At 40.0% G+C, this 22,702-nt stretch overlaps 2 protein-coding genes across 3 annotated transcripts in view; both read left to right on the top strand.

The window, feature by feature from the left end:
• TMEM128 (transmembrane protein 128) overlaps positions 1–22,702 on the top strand; it is a 480,334-nt gene that overhangs the window by 425,084 nt on the left and 32,548 nt on the right. The gene's annotated exons all lie outside the window — the stretch shown is intronic.
• On the top strand, positions 71–18,793 carry LYAR (Ly1 antibody reactive). 2 transcript variants are annotated; one of them, XM_069069914.1, is made up of 11 exons: positions 71–220; positions 2,899–2,973; positions 4,269–4,385; positions 6,057–6,227; positions 7,341–7,455; positions 11,817–11,924; positions 12,490–12,573; positions 14,018–14,462; positions 14,641–14,718; positions 17,361–17,446; positions 18,462–18,793. In XM_069069914.1, exons 4-11 carry the CDS (start codon positions 6,106–6,108, stop codon positions 18,594–18,596), a joined length of 1,173 nt encoding a protein of 390 aa, XP_068926015.1. In that variant the 5' UTR covers positions 71–220; positions 2,899–2,973; positions 4,269–4,385; positions 6,057–6,105; the 3' UTR covers positions 18,597–18,793. The 2 variants fall into 2 exon arrangements, with proteins under 2 accessions (XP_068926015.1, XP_068926023.1); XM_069069922.1 differs by lacking the exon at positions 2,899–2,973 and having other exon boundaries at positions 81–220.

Below are 22,702 nucleotides of genomic sequence, written 5' to 3'. Positions count from 1 at the left end.
AAGATGGGGCCGGAGGCGGGGCGGAGAAAAAAGGAAAAAGCAAAGGTTGCGGTGCACGCATGCGCGCGTCCTCCTGTGCGCGGTTCCCGACAGCTCGTTTTGGAGTCCCAGATAGTCGGCGTGGACTGGAGGCGGGAGGCGGACTCGCGGACGCGCCGCCCCGGGGAAGCCCACGTGCTGGGCGCGGGCGGTTGAAACGGTTCTCTGGCTCGCGGCGGGGGTGAGTGATGGTCGGGTGGGGCGGGCTGAGGCTGCAGAGAACGGGGCTGCCGCCAGGGGAAGGGGCTGGCTGGCGGCGGCCTCCCGGCTTGGGTCAGAGTCCCAGCGAGGACCGCGGCGATCCTGGGCGGTCTGCGCCCCGGCTGCCGAGGGCCGGCTGAGCCGACCACCGCCCTTGTGTAGGGCCGGGGGGGGGACGGCCCGCTGCCCAGGAAGTCCCCCGGGGTGCACGGCTCAGCCCGGCCGGGTGTGTGGCAGGAGCGATGGACGGCTGTCAGAGGACCTGGGTTCGAGTCCCCGCCGGGCCATGCAGCCCCGGGCGGCCCCAGCAGCCCCTGTTTGGTCGTCTTTAGTTAATGACCGGCCGTCCGTCGGTGATAGCTTGTTAAAAGCCAAATGGTGTCGGGGTGGGCGAGGGGTGACGTGCTGCCCCCAGCAAAATGGAGTCGTGGAAGGACGCAGACGTCCGTCCGTCTGCTAGCACCTGCTCCATCGCGTAGTCTCGTTTTGATGGTGAACAGGGGAGACAGTGTCGGCATTTATACAGCGCCTACTGTGTGCCAGGCCCGGGCCAAGCGCCGTACAGTTATTGTCATTTGATCCTCATAACATCCCCGGGAGGTAGGTGCCGTTATTCTCCCCATTTTACAGGTGAGGAAACTGAGGCAAGCGGGTGCACTGATTTGCCCAGGGTCACATTAGTTAGAATGGATATGAGGCAGGATTTGTGCTCAAGCAGTCTGGGCTCAGGCCAGGCACTCTATGTATGCACTGTGACACCTAGCTGCGCTTTGGGGGAACCTTGTGACCCACAGTTCTATTCAGCAGACAGTTAAGTTCTTGAGAGTGTGCTGTGTAGTCGATAAGGACACCCAGGTAAAGAATAACTTCCGGTGCTCAAAGAGACTTCAAGTCTAATGGGGCTGGGTGAGTATAGGAGGCAAACGCAAACCTGAGGGAAGGTAGACTGTGATCAGATCACAGGAGAAATGCCAGGTGGCCTGGGAAAAAGTGATCTAAGGAGACGGTGGCTTTGGGAGGGTAAGAGGACATATGTAAAAAGAGTGTTGGACCAGCTCTGACCCTCTTGGTTCTGTTACACTGAACGTCTAAGTCAATTCCTTGAAAGTTTTGATAGGGAGGAAGGTAGAGAAAGAGACTTGGGGCACTAGGCAGTTAAAAGATGGGTGAGGAGGGACTGCTGCCAGGAAGTGAAAAAGACATGGAGAGGAAGCCTTGAAAAACCGTGTTTCAGTTTTGTCTCCAAACTGTGCTTGTGTGTTGGAGGGAAACGTTTGGACCTTTGGTTTCATAGGGGTTCTGGATGTAACTAATGTCTCTAGAGTTGCCTGAGACACCAAGAGGTTAAAGTGACTTGTTCTAAATTACAGAACTGTTATGTGTCTGTGGCGGGCCTTGAAACCTACATTTCATAACTGCTGCACTGGACGTTATACCACAACTACCTCTCCTACTTTATCTGCGTCTCTTTCATATAATAGGCACTTAATATATATTAAATTAAGCTGAATTTTGAGAACTCACGAATACCTCCTTAACATGATGAGACATTACCATGAGATTTTGGCAGAGGAGAGAGAAAAAGTGCTTTCCTTTAGGTCACACAACTTGCTAGTGACATAACCGGAATTAGAACATCTCCAGACTGAAGCTGCGCTTGTTTCACTTTTCTTAAGTACAGTACTACGTAATCAAGAGGCAGTGTGTAACAGGAGAGCACCGTCTTGAAGCCAGCATCCTGCCTCTCCTTAGTCCCTTAACAAAGCTTCAAGCACCTCTCCAAGACTGAGTCATAGAGATAATACTTTAAGTGCCTTGGCAAAGTGGGTTTTCTCACCCAGGAATTCCCCAGGTGCAGTCCCTGTGCCACAGTAGTGCAGTCATAGATTGAAATGGAAGAGGAATGTTACACATAAAGCGTGTCCATGCCATTAATTTCTCCTTTCTTTGTATCCTCAGTTACTTTGCACAGGGTCTGGAAAACAGTGGGTGCTTGAAAAATGCTTGTTGATTTGTACCACTGAGTATTTTTACTTAGTAGGTTTAAGCAGGATTTCCTTAGAGTTAATACTTGGTTTTCTCAGTCATAAACTGAAAAAAATAGGAAATTTTTCTTTCCTGCAGGTTTACAGTTCTACAGTGTGAAAGACAGTCAAGGTTATTCTTATGGCTCATATTAATATGTGCTTTGGGGCTTCTAAAGGAGAAGTAAGCTGATTACCAGCATTATCTAATTAATCCATATGAATAACAAACAGGTGATTGTAATGCCATGAACAAGCAGCTTTCCAGCAGAATGCTACTGTGAACAGCTTTTAAGGTTCTGATTACACAGTATCGGGATCACTCTATTCCATAACAATCATAGCAAAACTTTCACAGAAAATCAAGGTACAGCATTCACAATATTACAACTTATCACAGAAAATCACAATATAATATTCACAACATAGTCTCAAAGTAAAATACTTACTCTTGAGTTAACTCAATCGGTCACTTATTCAGCAATCAATTACTAAGTATCATACACAAAAACTGCCACCCCTTAGGTCACTAGTAAACCATAATTCCATAATTACTCAGTACCCAAGGAGAGGTCTTTTCATCTTGACTTGGGGCCTGTTCTCAGATTCCCTGGATCCCCTTCCATGTTCCCAGATTCTACCTGGATTCACCAGACTGTCACCTGGGTTCAATGGCAGACAGCTCCCAGTTCCTTGACCAGCTTTCTGGGTAAGTTCTGCTCAACCAAGCCACAAACAAACACAGTCTCAGCATCCCAGTCATGCTTCCTCTGGCTCCTGGGCTCCCGTCCAGAAGAAGCTCCACCACCACAAGCTCCCAGGAAATTCTGGCTCAGTTCTCCATTCTTCTGTAGCTACTCCGCCACCAGATCTTAGTCTCAAGAAATTCTGACTTTGCCTCTCTGGGGCTTTTCTTATATACACAGCATTAGCTACTTCCTGTTTCAGCCAACTCCTCCCTGTTACATCAGTAACAGGAGACAGGATTTCATACATTCTGTTTCCCCAACAGAGGCTTGATCAGTTACTGAGTGCTAAGTACCTGCTACTTTTGTCAACACAAAGGGATCTCCAAATTCAAAATTACATTACCATTACAGTAATATAAATTATCTCAACTAAGTGTGGAGCAGAAAGAGATTTTATAATTTGCTCAAAGTTCCAGAACATGTCTGAAATTGTTTTCTAAAACAGCAACTCCTAATTTATAAATGGATCATTGTGTAAAAAAGCTCAGAAAAAAAATTTTTTATAGAAAGGATGTCACACATGGTGCCAATGCAGGCACCAAACCTATATAATTCACAATAGAATTGAAGTATAGTACTGTTGAACCCCAACATCAAACATAACAATGAATTCTATAGAAAAATACATTCAGGTTCTAACTGGGTATACCAGGAATGCCTTTCCTATGAAGACTTCAACTCTGGTAACAGAATTGGAGTCACTCCTCTTACTTACTCTTATTCAGTTGACTAGTAGAAGAGAGAACTCTCCCAGCTCTAAAATCATTTGCATGGCCTGGGGCTGAAATTCTAAGGTGGAAAGTGTGTAAACAACTGGGGAGGGAATTCTGGAGTGAGGAACAGAAATGGAGGTAGTGGCTGGAGGATGTATTGAGTGGGATATACATTTCCCTTCCTTGCCTGTTAGTAGTGCTAAAAACCTTGGACTGGGAGAGTGGTAGGACAGGGCTTTTAAGACCACTGTGTCCTCTTCTCATTTTCTTCTCTTGTTCCCCCTTGATCTTTTCAGTTACTTCACCACTGCCAGGTGAGTTGGAGAGTCAGGGGGAGGAGGGAAGAAGTGGGGAATAGCAACAAGGGGAGGCAACATGGAGTTTGCTTCTTTCCGTCTTAACCTCTCTCAGTCATCCTGAACTTGGTAAATTGCTTAGTGTAGGTGTGTTGGACTAGATCATTGCCAGGACAACACTTTATTTTATGGTCCTGAACTATATTTTAAGTTTCTAAGTCACTTGTTTAACTTCTTCTCTACCAGAAGTCCCTAGCCAATTGATTGTGGACAGCAACATAGCCTTTAGTGACTTGCCTTCCTTTCTGGCTGGTAGAACTTCCCTATCAAACATCTCTCCTCCACAGGATCACAAGACTTCAGGTAAGAAGCAGAGTAGTTCCTCCCCACAAAAGGGTTGGACAATCCTTTGCTTATGTTCCTAGGATGCTTTCTAGTTGTAGAATAGAAATATTAATCATAATATAGGAATAGTAAATAAGTGATCAGCAAGCAGACTGCTATACCAAATGTGTTTTTTATTTCTATAGCTTTTGGCCATAGATTATGACATCTTCCTGGGTTCATACTTATAATATGATTTTATTCCATTTACTTAGAGTTGACTTTTTGTTATACTTAGCATTATGTTTGAAATTAGATATAAAATAGAACTATCAAAACAGATCAAGAATCTGATAAGTGGCACCTTCAGTTATTGGTTTCAGTTAATGTCTGTTTCCTGTTAAAGTAGAATTACTGCTGTTGTCATCATTAACTAGCATTTACAAAGCACCTACAGAGGTATCTGGTGGTGGTAGGAAGAGCCTTCTTATATTTGTAGATTTCTAAGTGTTCCCCCCCTTCTCCAGATTTTTCTTTAGGTTCCAACTACAGACCAGATTTATGTTCTTAGCAGTGGATGGCGTTAAATTGGTTGGGAGAGGATGGGGAGAGTGAGGCAGTTGGGTTTAAGTGACTTGCCCACCCTCACACAGCTAGTAAGTGTCAAGTGTCTTTGAGGCTGAATCTGAACTCAGGTCCTCTTGACTCTGTCCACTTAACAGTGGATACTTTTTAAGTGAGACCAATGTCAGAACTAAGTATTTTGTATAATATTCTGTTAAGCGCTATAGACAGAACATTACATTTTAATGTGAGGTGACCGTGGTAAAGGATCTCTAGGTGTGTCCAGAAAACCTTAATCTTAGGGGACATGGACCAGGTATTACACCGTTACAGAAGTTTAAAAGTATAATTCTTTGAATTGCCCTCAGTCACTAGACTGACGTCCCATTCATCAGTTGGACACCTGAAATAAGTGCCTGCAAGTAAAGGAGGTATATTGATTATATGATCTCTATGCAGAGAGAGTGAAGATCAAGTTTTTGGTCAGTTCCAGGGACCTTGGAGTAAGTGACTGATTGAAGACAGTCCCACCACATTCGTTTTTTTATTCCTGTTTTTCGTTATGGGTTGGTGGTGTTAAGGACTTTTTTCTATGATCATTTCTGGCTCACTTGGTATCCAAGGACAGAAACACTAAAAGGTTCCTGGGTTATTAGCTTTTAAAAGAGGCTGAGTAAACAAGTTGTAGTGTTGAAGCAGAATGCGCTGTAATGAGTAGCATATTTTGACAAACATCACCAATATATTTATATTATTTTCCTTGTGGGTTTTATTTGGGGGGGGGAAAGTATTTCTTTTCTGTCAGCAGTCCTCAGTCTTCTGCATGCCATGTATCCATTCATCTATAGATACCTTATTATTTGCATTATTATTTTACTTGGTAAGCTATAGTCATTTGCTATGCAAATATAAACACCAGTTACTAAGTATGAATGATACTAGGTAGGTGGTGTAAATTTTTGTTGTTATTTTTGCTTATGATTTAGCCTTTCTAGGGAGAAAAACTTATTTTAAAAAAAAAGACTGGGCTTGAGTCACTATTTCTTAATATGTATCTTTCTTGATATATTTTAAATATATATGTATGTAAGTATGTGTTCTGTAAATTGTTGAGGCATCTAAAATTAATCTCGTGTATTCTTTTAGGTCAAGAATTTTCATCTCTTTTGGGTAAAGCAAAAAAGCATTTACTAAAATGGTATTTTTTACATGCAATGCCTGTGGAGAATCAGTGAAGAAGGGGCAAGTGGAGAAACACGTAAACATTTGCAAAAACTGTCAGTACCTTTCTTGCATTGACTGTGGCAAAGACTTCTGGTAAGCTTTGGACTATACATGGTTTTAAAGGTGTTCTAAATGATTGTGCTCTTGTGTAGCTTCCTGCATTGAGCTTGAAAATTTGGGTTGCTGTTATGATCAGTATTTGGGAAAATCTAATAGGGTTCCTGAGGTGAAAGGAAAGGCCCAGAGACAGTGGGGGCATCCCAGCAGGCACCTCCTCGTGTTAGCCCCTAGCTTAGTATGAAGTACTTAAGTGTACTTCCTGAGAAACTGGCTTGGTGGCCGTTCTGTATGTACACATCCACACTGAAGCTGCTGCCATCTCTTTACACCTCTTTGTACCTTACGTCTGTATTGTCAAAGGTATATTGGAAAGAGGGTTGCCCTGGAAGTCAGTAACACCTGCCTCTGACAGGTACTTTGTGACCACTAGCCACCATTTAAGACTGAGCTACTGCTCTGCATCAGTGGAAGAAATTAACACAGCATTTCTGTCAGCAGAGACATCACAGGTCCAGAAAGAAGGGCCAAAACAAACCCTACACATCCGTCTAGTACATTAGTGCTTAAAAAGTGCTTTTACATATTATCTCATTTGCATACAGATGCCCAGTATACCCATAGAATATTGTACTGTTGTAGTGCCTCTGTAAGTTTGGTATTAAAGTGTCCCAAAGAGTGTGGTGACAGCATGTTATATATTAGACCTTAGAGGAGAGAAAATGGTGATGTTAGCCTTGATGGATAGCAACATCAAGGGAGCAACACATGGTTTGAGCACTTGACCTGCTGGTGTCAGAAAGACCAGAATTCAGCCATCCTCAGACACTTAATAGCTGTGTGACCCTGGGCAAGTCACTTAACCTCCTTTAGCTTCAGTTACCTCATCTGTAAAATTGAAATGATAATAGCGCTGCTTCCCAGGATTGTTGTGAGAGTCAAATGAGATAACAATTGTAAAGCACTTAGCACAGTGCCTGTCACATAGTAAGTGCTATCACAGCTTATTGTTATCATTATTATTACTGAGAAGTATAATAGTGGAATTTTGGAATGAATGATCGATGTCATAGGTAGTCTTTTGTTTATTATATTAAGATAGGAATTAGCGTTTTAAATCTATTGAAATATGTTACTTTTATGTTAAAGGGGTGATGAATACAAAACACACGTGAAGTGCATCAGTGAAGATCAGAAGTATGGGGGCAAAGGTTATGAGGCCAAAACTAACAAAGGAGATGTTAAACAGCAAGAGTGGATCCAGGTAAAATACAGCCTGATGTGTCGGATAATTGTCTTCAGAAAGTTTCAGTGTTTATTGGATGATATTGAGACTAACTTTGTTTTTACTGTTGTTATGCCCGGACTTCAAATGTGTGTCTAATTTTAAGGCAAAGATTTCTTCTTGACAGAGATAGGTTTTGATGTGGGAAAAGAAGGGGAGATTGCTCCAAACACATGCTTTCCTTAAAGATGGTCAGTATTGTAAGGGGTAATAGAATCTGATACTCTGGAAACCAGCTCTTTGAATAACTAACTATTGGCTTTTTTGAAAGAGATAATTGTTGACAAATTTTTATCCTAAAACTTCTGCAGGAAACACCAAAGTTATTAACGGGATATGTTCTAAAAGTTTATTTGTAAGTCATTTATTTGAAACATAACTTTATCCATGGATACAGTGTTATTAGGGATTATTATATTTTCAGGATAACCCCCCAAAAATCCATTTCATAAATTTAATAGACACTAGAGATCATTTAATGTAGTTGGGAGGAAACTGATTTTGGTCCGTAATGTGACTAAATTTAAAAACTCATCGTATTATTTGTTCATTTCCTTCCAATGGTGGGGCTATAAAAAAAGCAGGATACCATTAGTACTCTGGGAGAGCTTAGTAGGGGGAAGAGATATGCTCAGATACAGAGGGTACAGAGCGTGATTCTGACGTTCACCACAGAAGTCATAAAATAGCTATATGGGAATTAATAGGTCACCTCACAGAGGGTAAAATGGGCACATGAAATAAGAGATACAAAGTAGAATGAGAGTGCAGAAGGAGTGTAATAATAACATTCCCCTGAAGTAGTTCTAGGAATGGAAACAGAAACTTCCTCTCACGCTTTCCTGTACTGGGTCATTACAGCCTGGCACAGTGAAACTGCCTCTGGAGATGGAATCAGCAGTATTTGGGTTCAAGTCACTTAATGCCACTTTCCTCAAGTGTGGTATGAAAGAGTTGGACCAGATGGCTTCGAGGGCCCTTCCAGCTCTAGAAATATGATCATATCATCCCTATGTACTAATAAACAATATTGTCCCTATATCTGCCATAGCGATAGGTCTTACTGATTATCACCTCAATGAATCAAGTTAGTTGAGGTTGTCACTTCCCACTTAAAGCAGAGCTTCTTAACTTCTGTGTATGTTATGGACCCCTTTGGCAGTCTAGTGAACCCTTTATGGACCCCTTCTCAGAATAGTGTTTAAAAATGCATATACTAGGCGGAGTAGAAACAGAACCTCCACAGGGCTCCGGCTCCCACCACCTCTAATTCATGTAAAAGGGGACTCTGAACAAACTTTGGAGCTACAGAACCCACAAAATGACACAGAGAAGCTAACCTCCCACTGAGGATAGCCTGGCAGACGAGCAGGAGTTGGCCAGCACAGTGCTTTGGGATCCAAGCCCAGCCCCACACAGAGGTTTTAGCCCCAGGGCAGGCATGACCACCCACCAGCTGGAGGGACTCCAGATCACCAGCAGCTGTGCTGGTCCAGAATTATCAACACATAGATGCCAAGGAGGAAGTAAGAGGTCAGTGCAGTGTGGACTTTGGGACCCATTAGTTGGGAGTGCATTGGCTTTTGCCCCCAGGGCGATAAGCCACTGAGGGCTGTGGCCCAGCCACCACCACATGGCAGCTTCAGTTCCTGGCCTTCAGAGTGTAGGGGGACCAAGCAACCAGTCTGAGGGGTAATTGCTCTGGCTTTAACCTGCTTGGATCTGGATTGCGTTCTAGGGTGGAGGTCCTGGGGTGCTCGACCAGCTTGCCAGAGCGTGTAGAGGCTTCAGAGAGGGCACCCAACTAATACCTCTGGCAGCTGAGAAAACCCCAGCATCTGGAATGAAGCTCCCCCGTTTGGTGGCCAAGTCCTACTGTGGCAAAAAGCCCAAAAGTCAAGTAATTGAGTGTCAAAATGACCAGGCAAAGGAAGCAAACCAAGCAAAGCAATCCAACATTAGACTCCTGTTTTGGGGACAAAAAGGATCAAAGCATGGAACAGGAGGAAGACGGTGAAGTCAGAACTCCTGCACCAGAAGCTTCCAAGAAAAATACAAGCTGGTTACAGGCCATAGAGGACCTTAAGAAGGATTTTGAAAACCAAAAAGAGAAGTGGAGGAAAAATTGGGAAGAAAAATGAGAATAATGCAAGAAAATTATGAAATGAGAGTCAACAGCCTGACTGAGGAAAATGAAACAGACTAACTCAAATGGCAAAAGAGGCTCAAAAAGCCAATGAGGAGAAGAATGCCTTAAAAAGCTGAATTTGCCAGAATTCAAAAGCTCACTGAGGAGAATCATTCCTTCAGAATTAGATTGGAGCAAATGGAAGCTAATGACTTTATAAGAAATCAAGATGCTGTTAAATAGATCCAAACAAATGAAAGAATAGAAGGCAATTTGAAATATCCCATGGGAAAAACCACTGACCTGGAAAATAGATCCAGGAGAGATAATTTAAAAATTATTGGATTACCTGAAAATTATGATCAAAAAAAGAACCTAGAAATCATCCTCCAAGAAATTCTCAAGGAACACTGCCCTGATGTTTTAGAACCAGAGGGCAAAATAGAGGGTTGAAAGAATCCACCAATAACCCCTTGAAAAAGATCCCAAAAAGAAAACTCCTAGGAATATTATAGCCAGGTTCTGAAATTCCCAGATCAAGGAGAGAATATTACAAGCAGCCAGGAAGAAACAATTTGAATATTGTAGAAACACAATCAAGATAACTCAGGATCTGGCAGCTTCTACACTAAGGGATCGAAGGGCTTGGAATATGATATTCTAGAGGTCAAAGGATCTGGGATTAAAACCAAGAATCACCTACCCAGCAAAACTGAGTATCATGTTTCAGAGGACAATATGGTTATTCAGTGGAATAGAGGACTTTCAAGCATTCTTGATGAAAAAACCAGAGTTGAATAGAAAATTTGACATTCAGATACAAGAAACAAGAGAAGCAAGAGAAGGTAAACAGGGAAAAGAAATCATAAGGAACTTTTCAAAGTTGAACTATTAACATTCCTACATGGAAAAACAATAATTGTAACTGATAAAATTTTTCTCAGTATGAAAATAGTTGAAGGGAATAGAAATATATGTCTATATCAGAGGGCATACGGGGGTATGAATACATATGTGAATGTGTATGTATATATGTTTACAGGTATACATAGATAGAGGGCACAGGACCAATTTAATAGGAAGGGATGATACATAAAAGGTGAAATGAAGAGGTGAGAGAGGAATATAAAGAAAGAAAATGGGGAGAGACAGAATGGGGTAAACTATCTCATAGAAGAGGCAAGGGAAAATGGTTACAATGGAGGAGAAGAATAGGAAGGCAAAAGGGAATGGGTCAACCTTATTCTCATTGAATCTGGCTCAGGTAGGGAATGACATACACACTAAATAGGGTATCTCACCCTACAGGAGAGTAGGGAGGAAGGGGATGAGAGGGAGGATGATGGAATGGAGGGCAGGCTGGGGGGGAGGGAAGTTGGAACGACCCACTTTTGAAAAGGGATGGGATCAAAGTAGAGAATAGAACAAATGGAAGGTGGGATAGGAGGGGGGGAAATATAGTCAGTCTTTTACAATATATCTACTATGATAATGTTTTGTATTAGCTACACATGTACAACCTATACTGAACTGCTTATCTTCCCAGTAAGGGTGGGTGACAAGGAAGGAAGGGAATGAATCTAGAATTCAAAGTTTTAAAATCATGTTTTTTATATATATATATATATATATATACTATTATTAATACTATTTTACATGTAATTGGGAAATAAGTTATACAGGCACTGGGGCATAGAGATCCACCATGCCCTACTGGAATAGTTGAAGGGGGTATGGGAGAAGATATGGGATAGAGCAGACTGGAGGAGGGGATATCCTGTGGCACTGCTATTTTGGGGCTGTGGGTAGGGGAAAAATAGGGAGAAAATTTGTAACTCAAAATCTGGAGGAAATGAATGATGTAAATCAGAAGTTAATAAAGCATTTGAAAAATGAAAAAAAATGCATACACTAAAATACCTAAGATTATAAAGGAAGCCAATTAAAGTTGATGAACCCTAAGTCAAGAACTCTCAACTTAAAGGATGCTATATGATCTACTGTTTGTTGAGGTATTTTATTTCTCATGACAGGGAAGTGACAGGTTCATAGACAGACCTTTCTGACCTTGACAAAGTTGTAGACTAGTAATACCAATTTGGTTGTTGAACTATTGTGTCATCTTGAGTTTCTGGTTGGGTTTATGTTTGAATTCACTTGTTTTATACCCCTACTCATCTTTTCTGATTGTCTTTAATTTCTTCTTTTGCAGAAGATTCATGAAATAATGAAGAAACCCAGCATTAGCCCCAAATTGCGGGAGATTTTAGAAAAAGTTAGTGGTTTTGACAATATTCCAAGAAAAAAGGCCAAATTTCAAGTAAGTAGTTGAAGTCAATTCCTCAGAAAAAGAGGTTTGAAAAAGATCATTCCATAGTCTCCAAAAGTTCATGTTGAGTTTTTTTAAGTTTGAAGCACATTTTCTTTTTTAAACAGTAAAAAAAAGAAGTAAAAGTCATCTGAATTGGGAGTTATTATGAAATCATCACAGTGGGCCCAGTTCTGAGATGAAGAGCAGGACTAGGGGCTCTAGGTTGGGGAGGTGGGGTTGGGGTAAACATTGTTTAGGAACTGGGGCTGTAAAACCGAACAGTACAGTATAGGAGATCAAGTCCCAGAGAGACTCTTCAGCTCTACCATTCCTGCCCCCTTCCATTCCCACCCCCTTCCATTCCCGCCCTGCTCACGAGGGGTTGAGGACAGGGATTTCACAGATCAGCAGACTGGGAGCAGGAGACTAGAAAGTGGTGAGCAACAACAGGGAGAGAATGGGCGTGACCCTCACCACTGGGTTTGTCTTTCAAGGGCAGAGAATACATTAAGCCTCTTGTGATTTTTATTCAATGGATCATCATGCAAATAATCTGAACTTCTTATCTTGACAGAATTGGATGAAGAACAGTTTAAAAATTTATAATGACTCTCTTCAGGAACAGGTGTGGGATATCTTTTCTGAAGCTACCAGCAACGTAAGTCATTTCTGAACTTAAAGTTAAAATGAGCAGTGGTTGTAAAATGATAGTTTCTGCTTTGAAGTGTGACAGTTTTCCATAGAGATTCTTTGTGTCTTTATAGTTTGTGGATAAAACCAAACCTGACTGTTAAAGAAAGTGTTTTCCTGTTGACTTGAGCAAGGTTTTTTAACGTCAGACATGTTGTATATGGTATTGCTTCAGTGGGGCAAATCACAGACTTGTTAACATAATTAAATTTGTGTGATTAAATGCATTGAACTCTCTGAAAGGCTACAAGCAGGACTTGATGGTACCCAATATTTTATTTAGCACTATTGGTTTACTTTCCTCAAACCTACCTTCTGATACAGAAAGTACAGGTAATATCAGCTCCATTTTACAGCAATAGCTGTGCATTAACCAACTTATCATTTGAATCAGGGTGTGTTTTTTTTGAAATTATTGGCTACGGTATTAATGGAAAAGCCACTCTTTATCAGTTATTTGTTACCTTCCTCTCAGTAAATGTCCATGTTATTGATTCTATATGTTTTTATTTTCCTTGGTCAGAATGGTATTGTATACTCTCCTTGCTTTATGCTTTGAGACAAACTTAAATGTATTGATACATACATGCTTTCCAGGCAAAATACATTTTCAGTTGACATGGACCAAGTCATTTTCCTCATTAGGTAGAGTCTTCAGAACTGGAAAATATCTAATATTTGATTCAGGAAAAACAATTGGGAAGCTTGCAATATATGTCATACTTGACGGTTTTCTTGTTAATACCTAAAATGAGTCATTGTGCACAATTAGTTTTCAGTCCTATCGATTTTTCCTGGTTTTGGTGATCTAAAGGGATAGTTGAGGGAAACAGAATCATTAGGCTCTTTAGCAGGTGCCAGGGGGAATCCTTTAGAATAAAGTAAAGGAGTAGTAGAGATTTGAAAAGTAGTAGCCTGGTATAGGTGACAGGAAGCTCAGTCCTTCACTGGAAGAAGCAAGAGGTTTTATGGTTGGGATAGTCATTGGCTCTTGTTTTTGTATTCATTGCTGCTTTGCTGTGCTTCCTATTGTAGTAATATAGCTTATATGTAAGAATGTTTTTATGGTAATATGTAATCTCATTTGATCCTTGCTGGAGCCTTGTGAAGTAGGTATTTCTAGGATTATCCTGATTTTTTTAGATAAGGAAACAGGTTTAGAGAAGTTAAGTGACTTGCCCAAGATCACTCCATTAGTGCATGACAAAAGCAGAGCTCAAAGCCAGGTCTTTGTATGATATTTATATCTACTGCCCTTTCCACTTCACCAGATTAATGTATGAAAATAAACTCTCTTCCTTTGAATTATTACCTTATCACATGTTGGTAATAATATAAAATCTATATCTTAGATTAATGTTTGGATGGAGGGAGAAAAATACTGAACTTTATGTTTTCCCCCCAATAACAAGGGACCAAATGCAAAAGAACAAGAGAAACAGCCTCTCAACCAAGTGGAGAATCAACATTCAGAAAACAAAGTTAAGACGACCACTGAAGTCAGTGAAAAAGCAGTAGGACAGCCGGAGGGGAAGAAAAACAAAAGAGAACGCAAGGAAGAACGACAGAAGAATAGAAAAAAAGAAAAGAAAGAACTGAAGTTAGAAAACCATGGGGAAAATTCAAGTGATCAGAAATCCAAAAAGCGCAAGAGGGGCCAGGTAGAAGAACTTAATGCCATAGGAGAAGAAATGCCAGAAATTAGCAACACAGAAAAAAAGAAAAGTAAGAAGAAAAAAAACAAGAAGGCATGTGCTTCAGAATCAGAAGTGAATGGAAGTGGAAATCATGTTGAAATGGTGACCGAGGAAGAGACAAAAGGACCTGCAGAAAAAAGGAAACGTAAGCACTCAGAAGGTAGGTGGCTCATTTGTGTACCTTGTTTTCTGATAATGAAAAAAAAATGGTTTGTTGTTTCTTTTATTGACAGAAGTATTTTGAATTCTAAAAATAAAACTCCAACAGGGGTATTTTCCTTTCCAAATTATGAACAATGGTAGTGATGATGTTGTACTTTAATTTTCTAAATACTTAGAAGAAGCTGATTCTAAGAAGAAAAAAATGAAACACACAGAAGACACGACTGTGGAGACTGAAGAAACACCTATAAAAGGTATATTTCAAAAAAATTGTATTTAAATTTTCCTCAGCATTTTCCATGTTCAAAGTAATGTTCTGTTATATGAAATTTAGCAGAAGGGTGAATAAGGCAGTTCTTGAGCAAGATAACATTTGTTAGCAGGGGCATGCTGCCCGTCAATAAGGGATCAGTGACTTGTTTCCGTGTATACCAAAGACCTGAGTAAAAGGGTAGTTCCCCTTTTATAGGTTTTGGGGAGAACAGGACAAGGTAGGAGACATCATGGAATTGGGGACAACATGAATGGTTATAAATATGAGATGCAGGGAACAACATGATGGGTTGGAAGTTTGGTAATGGGGCTAGCAATGACCCCTCCTTCTTCTCTGATGACACTAAGAAGGGCTTATTATTTGAGTGCAGCTGCAAGGATTAGAGATAATAGACCAGCCTTTTTCGACAGCAAACCAGACATCCTTGAAAGATAGCTTGGTGGTGTGGTGTAAAGATTCTAGGTCTGACTCTCTTGTGTTTACATGCATCCCCCAAGGTCACCTAAAAATTCCTTCAGGCAGTAATAGATCAGTGATTAGCAGGAGAACTAGATTTCTAAGCTTAACCTGTTATATGCCTGCTGAATTCTGAACTAAGTTCAGAAACAAAGAACCATGACAGGCAATTACAGGAGAAAATCAATTAAAATACTGTCAGTAAGAAAATGATAGAGAATTTATATTGATCATTTCAGTACTTAGCACGGGGGAATCCTAGGAAAAAGAAAACACATTTTTTATGGAGCTTAAAATGTATTGGGGAAGAGGGGATACCTAAACATCAGTTATGCATGTAAGACAAATAAGAATAAAAAGGCCTAAAAGAAGTACAAGGTGATATGAGATTAAATGAGGGAAAACTCAGGAAATGGTTTATGAAAGAGTTGGGTAGATTATGTGGTTTCTTCTGATCTAAAGACTGCTTGTCGGTAAATATAAATATTCCACTTGTTTATTGTGGGGATTATGTGAGAATCTTTGAGCCAGAAAACATTTGTATGGTGTGTACCCTTGAAATAGTACAAACTGGTCTTGGAGGCCTGTAGCTCCAGGAATGTTATCGTGAAATGGTCTGGGTTGCTTCGCAATTTTTTTCTTTTACTGATAGTATGATATAATTTATCTTATGGTTTTAATACAGTGATAAACATATAAACATTCAAAACTTCGCAATAATGATAATATAGTTACTTCACCTATCAAGCCCAATTCGATGTGGGGGCAGATGTTTTCAGTACCTTGCTGTTGTTGTTGTTGTTCAGTCATACCTGTTGTGTCTGACTCTCCATGACCCCAGTTTGAGGTTATTTTTTACTCCTCAGACTCTTTTGCTGGATCTTCATCCTTTAATCATTAAATGTTTCCAGAATTCCATCCTTGACTCTTTTCTCTCTATGCTATCTCTGTTCACTCCTGTGCGTTCAGTGTAGATTTATATTTCTAGTCCTATCCTCTCTTCTGAGCTCCAGTCCCACATCTCCAGCTGCCTTTTGGGTCTCTTAAACTATATTTCCTGTAGACAGGCACCTCGAGCTTAACATGTTCAAAAGAGGACTCATTGTCTTCCCTCTGAAGTCTTCCCTTCTTCTAAACCTCTCTATTCTTTTTCTTGGGGTCACCAGTCAGTCTTTCAGGTTCACACCCTCAGTGTTGTTGCCGTCTCATCTCCCATGTTCAGTTGACCTAGTTATACCATTCTAGCATTCCTCTATTGATCCCTCTCCCTTCACTCATATAGCCACCATGCCAGTTCAACTCTTATCACCATTGCTGCAGTAGCCTTCGGATTGGTTTGCCTGCCTGAAGTTGAAGTGACTTCAGTCTCCATTCCATCTTCTACCTACCTGCCAAAGGGATTTTCCTAAAGCAGGGGTCTATGTCACCCCCATGCCCAATAAATTCTGTTGCTTCCCTATTACTTCCAGAGTCAGATATAAAATTTTGGCATTGAAGGATCTTTTTACAACTTGGCTTTTTCCCACCATACGATTTACTGCCCCTTCATGTACTTTATGGTCCAGCTACCTGAACTCTTAATTTGTCTCTTGCCTTTGCCCCATTTCTCCTCGTGCTGTGGATATTTCCCCTTCTCACTTTTACCCCAGGATGTACCTGGTTTCTTTAAAGATTCAGCCTAGAAACCACCTTCTGCAGGAAACCTTCTCCAGTCTTTCATGCTTTCCCATCTGTGTCTGTATCTTTCCTCTATCTGTGTATTTATATGTTGTCTCTCATATTAGGATGTAAGCTTCTTGAAGTCAGAAACAGCTGTTGTGTTTTTGAAGGTAGAGATGAGGTTTCCAGTAGGCAGAGAGGTAGAGGTAGTGTGTACTAGGCATTGGCAGGGGTCCCTGGAGGAGTGCCCTGAGTTGCCCTGAGTCAGTAGAGTGAATAAAGTACAAGATCAGGGTACAGTTAGTAGTCCCACTTAAGCTGGAATGGAGCATGATATGGGCGATAGCTCATTCAATGGAAAGAGTTCATCCACAAGTATCTAACCCAACTGGTATTGTTTTTATATTTTTTTAATAAAATATTTGTAATAAGTTTATTATATTTATGTATAATATACATGTAGATATATGCATATTATATCATTCTGTATAATTCATCACATTTTAGGAAAATTCAACTGGAAAGGAACTATCAAAGCTGTTCTGAAACAAGCCCCCGACAATGAAATATCAGTTAAAAAGTTAAGGAAAAAGGTATGGAATGTTAAATTAGTATAGTTGATGAAAGTGTTTCCTTATTTTCAGATATTCTGGCCTTTTGTTATAGCACTTTATATAATCTGCACAGCACTTTCCTTATAACAACCCTGTGTTGTAGAGAAGAAGAAAGAAATAAGTATGAATTAAGTACCTCCTGTGGGCCAGGCCCTGTGCCCTTTACATTTGCTTTCACAATCACCCGGTCACGTCGGTCCTATTCATATGAAGTGGAGTGACTTGCCTGGTGTCACTGGGCTAGAAAGTGTCTGAGGGCAGAGTTGAACTCAGATCCTTCTGCCTCCAAGCCCAGTGCTCCATCCCCTGCTTCACCAAGATTATCTTCCCCACGTGTCATTGGTGTTACTTACTATCAGTGGCAGTACCATTTAACTAGTTGCCCATGTTGGAAACTTCGTCATTGTTTTTATAGGACTCTTTCTTCTCCCCCTCTCTCATATGCAGCCACCAAGGTCAGTCAGTTCCACCTTAATAACATGTTTCACAATTTGTTAGTATTCCATTCCGCAGGTGAGGAAAATGAATTTATATGATTTGCCTGACATCACACAGCAGGAATAGGACTCAGGCCCAGATCCTCTGACTCCAGGTACAGGTGGCACAGTGGATAGACCACTCAGGAAAATCTGAGTTCAAATATGACCACAAATTTCCTAGCTTTGTGACGCTGTCACTTAACTTCTGTTTGCCTTGGTTTTCTCATCTGAAAAGTGGGGACAACAAAACATCTGCCTCCCAGGGTTGTAGTGAGGCTCAAGTGAGATCTTTATAAAGCACTGAGCACAGTACCTGGTGCATAGTAAGTACTGTATGCTTATCATTATCGTTATTTTTATTAATCCTGCTTCCCCTATTTTTCCTACTGTGGAGAGTTATTTTCTTTTAATATTTTGTTGTCCTAGATTCCTAGTCAAAACACATCTTTTTATTACTGACAGATAAAATTTCATTACAGTTAATTCCATTTGATGTTTGTTTTCTTTACATGAAGGTTTTAGCACAATACTATGCAGTGACTAATGAACACCACAGATCTGAAGAGGAGCTGCTAGTCATCTTTAACAAGAAGATCAGCAAGAACCCCAGCTTTAAGCTCTTAAAGGAGAAAGTCAAGCTTTTGAAGTGAACATTTTCCTACTTGATTAAGGAATTCACACTGTTCCTGACTTCTGCCTCCACCATCCATCACTATTTGTAAAACAGTTGGAGAATTTGACAGCCATTCAGATTTTGTGTTGTTGTTTTTTAAATGTTAAGGAAAATGTATATTTTTGTTAGAGCTTTTAGCTGAAAATAAAGATAATTGCTGCCTACTGTTCTAAATTTATGGATACAGAAAATTACTGGAGCTAAGAATATACTAATTTATTTATTAGAATATCTTGGCAGCAGTTAAACACAGTAACATTGACATGTCCTTCCTTATATATGGTGAGTTGGGGATTTTAGTTAAATTTCATTGACATATATTTTAATACTTTCTAAGCATTTTTAATCTAGCAGGAATTCTATGTGAATTGGGGAAGGGGGCAGGGAGGTATTTGTTTTATTTTCCCCATGTAAGTATGTATGTATGCAGAATTTTGTCTAGGAATGACAGCAATATTATCTTTTGTATATTTGAAGAGATGCCTACCCACCATCAGTAGGATACTTTGGGTAATTATTTCCATCAGTGTTGATGGATTTGTGTTCACTCATCTATGCAATCTTCATTTCACCTTATTATGAAGGGCACAGATTTAAGAGATGATTGGGCAGGGTTAGATGTAAAGATTAATGGCCTGTTTGAGATTGATTCCATGGTCTGTGCATCATTTCTCAGATCTGACATGCCAAGATTTTATTCACTCTTGAGGTAGAGAAGGGAGGGGATAGTAGCTCTCTGTTGTTGGAGGTTATGGGTATAAGTGGCCACTCACACTCAGTGGATGTCAAAAATACCCATTTTTATTTCAGAGAGAGATTCCACTTTACTCTGTTATCATCTGATTAAGTAAATGAGCAAAAATGGGGTACCAGGTACTGGACTGAGTTGTTGGGCAGAAAGGAAAAGAGTACTGTTAGCAAAGTTTTGAAAGTTCAAGAGATAAACTTTTTTACTTCACATTGAGTCTCCCAGAATTATCGTATGCTTCAAAAACCAGCTGAAATAACCAGAAACTAAAAGGAACAGCTAAAATGAAGCTCTAAAATGTATAAGATTATATAATTTATTGCCATAATAGTATATATTGGTGTACTTTGATATGCATGAGTTGTGAAGGTTAGATTCTATTTTGTACATACATTGAGCTACAACTATTTAAAAAAAAAAAGTAACTACCTTTCTGATAACTGGAGTTTTTGTTTTGGGTTTTTTCCCTCTTCAGATTTTTTGTATATTCAAGTACTGCTTTCCTAAAGTTGTATATGTTCGACTTATTTTTAACCTGGATTGGAAGAGTTGTCATAGGTTAATAATAGGTGCTTTTGGCCATTACTTAAAATTAAACAGAACTTAGAAGAGAACCTTGTTTAAGTATGGGGAAGATAGAGATAACATACTGAACTGGGCAGGATAAGGGCGTTTCTCAGGCTTGGGAGGACTGTGGAGCAGCTGGAGAGAATTGAGTCTGGGTCATCTCTAGGGCTACAGTAGAAATAGTGATGGAACGCTTACCCAGATACCTTGGGGATGGGATGCGATGGTTGGGTGGAACTGAAAAGATATTTACCTAAGAGAACCTAGAGTTAGGGTTTGAAAGCCCCCCCCCCCCTCCCCGTCCCCTCCCTGCTTAGGGGGATTTGGGATTCCATTCATGTCCTTCTAACATACGGGTTGTGTGACCCTGGTCAAGTCTCTTAAGTTCTGAGTGCCCTGGCAAATCAGAGCAGGTGCTCTTGGGCATTCATCTACACAAATCACAGGTCAGAAATTTCAAGAAAAGCCAATGCTTGTGAAAAAAACCTTGTTTAGGCTGGTTCTGTTGACTTTATAAAACAAGGCTTCTTATGACTGTTTCCAAAAAACTTGACTTGTGCCTGTGTCTGCTCTTTGTGAAACAGAAATATTTTAAGCCCTACTCCTACCCTCCCCACCCCAAACATGGTTGTTAGGAAAGAAAACTGAGATGAGCAATTGGTGGCTGTAAGTTGTTATAGAATAGTACTAAAAATAGCATGAAAATCTTCCCCTCCCTTCATCCCAGAGTACAGAATTTTATTCTCTTTCGTTTTATTATCAATTTTTCATTGAACAATTCTCACAGAAGTCTTCTGATGCCTCATCATAGCGGCAGGTAACTTGGCTTGATCACTTAAGGCTGTAGCAGTGAGCTCAAGCTCCAATCCACAGATGTGGTGATAGACTGCTATGTGGGTCATTAAGGACTAGACTAAACTAAGATAGGATTGTTACCAGGCTATTATCAAGCTCTTAGGTTTCTTAATTATACAACTTTAAAATGCCATCTATTCTCAAAAAATCTAAAACCTGGAAGAAAAATAGAAAAAGTATAAGCAGGGCAGGGAAAGGGGAAAAGCATTTTTCAGGCTTTAATATTATAAAGCAAAACTTTGGTATTTAATTTATAAAAAGAGCGGTGGAACATATTAGCTATGCAGAAAACAAGTAGTTTTTAAAAGTCCACTGATAAGCTGAAGAGAACAATTACTAGAGTAAGAGCTGCATTTTTAAAAAGAATTAGGGAAACTATAGCAATTTAGCAGAAATGAAGGGGTTTTTTTTGTTTTGTTTTGCTTTTTGGAGAGCAATTGGGGTTAAGTGAACCTAGTTTTTGTGTTAAGTATCTGAGGCCAGATTTGAACTCAGGTACTCCTGACTCCAGGGACAGTGCTCTATTCACCGTGCCACCTAGTCGCCCCAGAAATGAAAGTTTGGATCAACATTTTACACCATATATACCACAAACTAAAAATTAATAACCTGAATATAAAAGGCTTCGGAGACCAAGATAAGTTATCTTTCCACCACTAAGGAGAGAATTCTTTATCACACAAGTAATAGAAGATATCGTAGAAGGTAAAATAATATTGATAATATAACAATGATCATATTAAATGTTAAAGCTTTTGCATAAATAAAACCAAATCAAAGTTAAGCCTGAAATCCAAAACACAGGACAAAAAAGCTGTACATTTTGCCAAGTGCAACTACTATGTTGGATGTTTACTTGATGTTTTTCTTTGTCATAAAGGAAGCTTAAGTTGGGTGGGGTTGGAATTGAAATGACTGATGTGTGTAAAGACAAAAAAAAATGTAAATTCTTTTAAAATTTTGCTAAGTTATAGTGGCTTACATTCTGTGTCAGTGGAAGGAATACCTGCAGTGATAACGTCAGGGATTTTATAGTAATGAAATACAATATATAATATACTAATCAATAAAACTTCAAAATCTCGAATTCCTTTGGTTAGAATACATTAGCCTATGATTACACAGTCATTTTAAAAAATATTAAAGTGTATTCTCAATTCCTAGTTCTATTTTTGTTAACCCAGAACCGATTTTTCCATATTTCTTTATATTCCTCAATCATTTATCCTTGAAAAAACTTTCACATTTGTTCTTAGCAACTTCTCATTTTTCCTTTGAAATTTAAAATCTGAATTGAGGCCACTTAAAACAATTTGGTTTGAAATGTTAATCTTTTTTTTATTTTAAGCAATTGAGGTTAAGTAACTTGCTCAAGGTTACCCAGCCAGTTATTTCTGGGTGTGGTGCTAAGTATCTGAGCCCGGATTCGATCCCCCAGGACACTGGGGCCAGTGCTCTTACTGTGGGGTTAAGTAACTTGCTCAAGGTTACACGGCCAGTTGTTGGGGGAGGAGGGGGGCTAAGTGTCTGAGCCCGGGTCATCCCTACACTGGAGCCGATGCTCTTACTCACTGTGCTACCTGGCCGCCCCTGAAATGTTAATCTTAGGCTGCTTTGAAACTGGTTTTGATGAACTTTAAAAAAAAAAAAAGCCACACAATCTTTGGTTTATTTAGCATGGATTGCAGTTAGATTTTAGTGGCAGTTTTTCAAATAGATAAAGAATTCTTTAAGAGCTTTAGGGAATCAACACATTCATTCACATGCATTTGTAGGAACAAGAGCAATTAACGATGTACAATAGTTCTTTTCTTCATTCTTTCATTGAAAACTGATCCATCTGGTGCTATAATCCCCCTCCCATCTGGTGCTATAATCCCCCTCCCATCTGGTCCTATAATCCCCCTCCCACC

Source organism: Petaurus breviceps, unplaced genomic scaffold, assembly GCF_028583685.1.
Source record: "Petaurus breviceps papuanus isolate PSGF00001 unplaced genomic scaffold, PetGlider_PUasm1.0 140, whole genome shotgun sequence".
Taxonomy (NCBI): Eukaryota; Metazoa; Chordata; class Mammalia; order Diprotodontia; family Petauridae; genus Petaurus; species Petaurus breviceps.
Note: the sequence above shows the minus strand (reverse complement) of the source record. Positions and strands in the feature narration are given on the sequence as shown.

Bases quoted from the DNA above. Each gene is read 5' to 3' on its own strand.
- LYAR (XM_069069914.1), top strand. From the start codon at position 6,106: ATGGTATTTTTTACATGCAATGCCTGTGGAGAATCAGTGAAGAAGGGG. The intron at 7,456-11,816 runs GTAAAATACAGC...CTTCTTTTGCAG, and splicing joins AACAGCAAGAGTGGATCCAG to AAGATTCATGAAATAATGAA. The intron at 12,574-14,017 runs GTAAGTCATTTC...CCCAATAACAAG, and splicing joins TTTCTGAAGCTACCAGCAAC to GGACCAAATGCAAAAGAACA.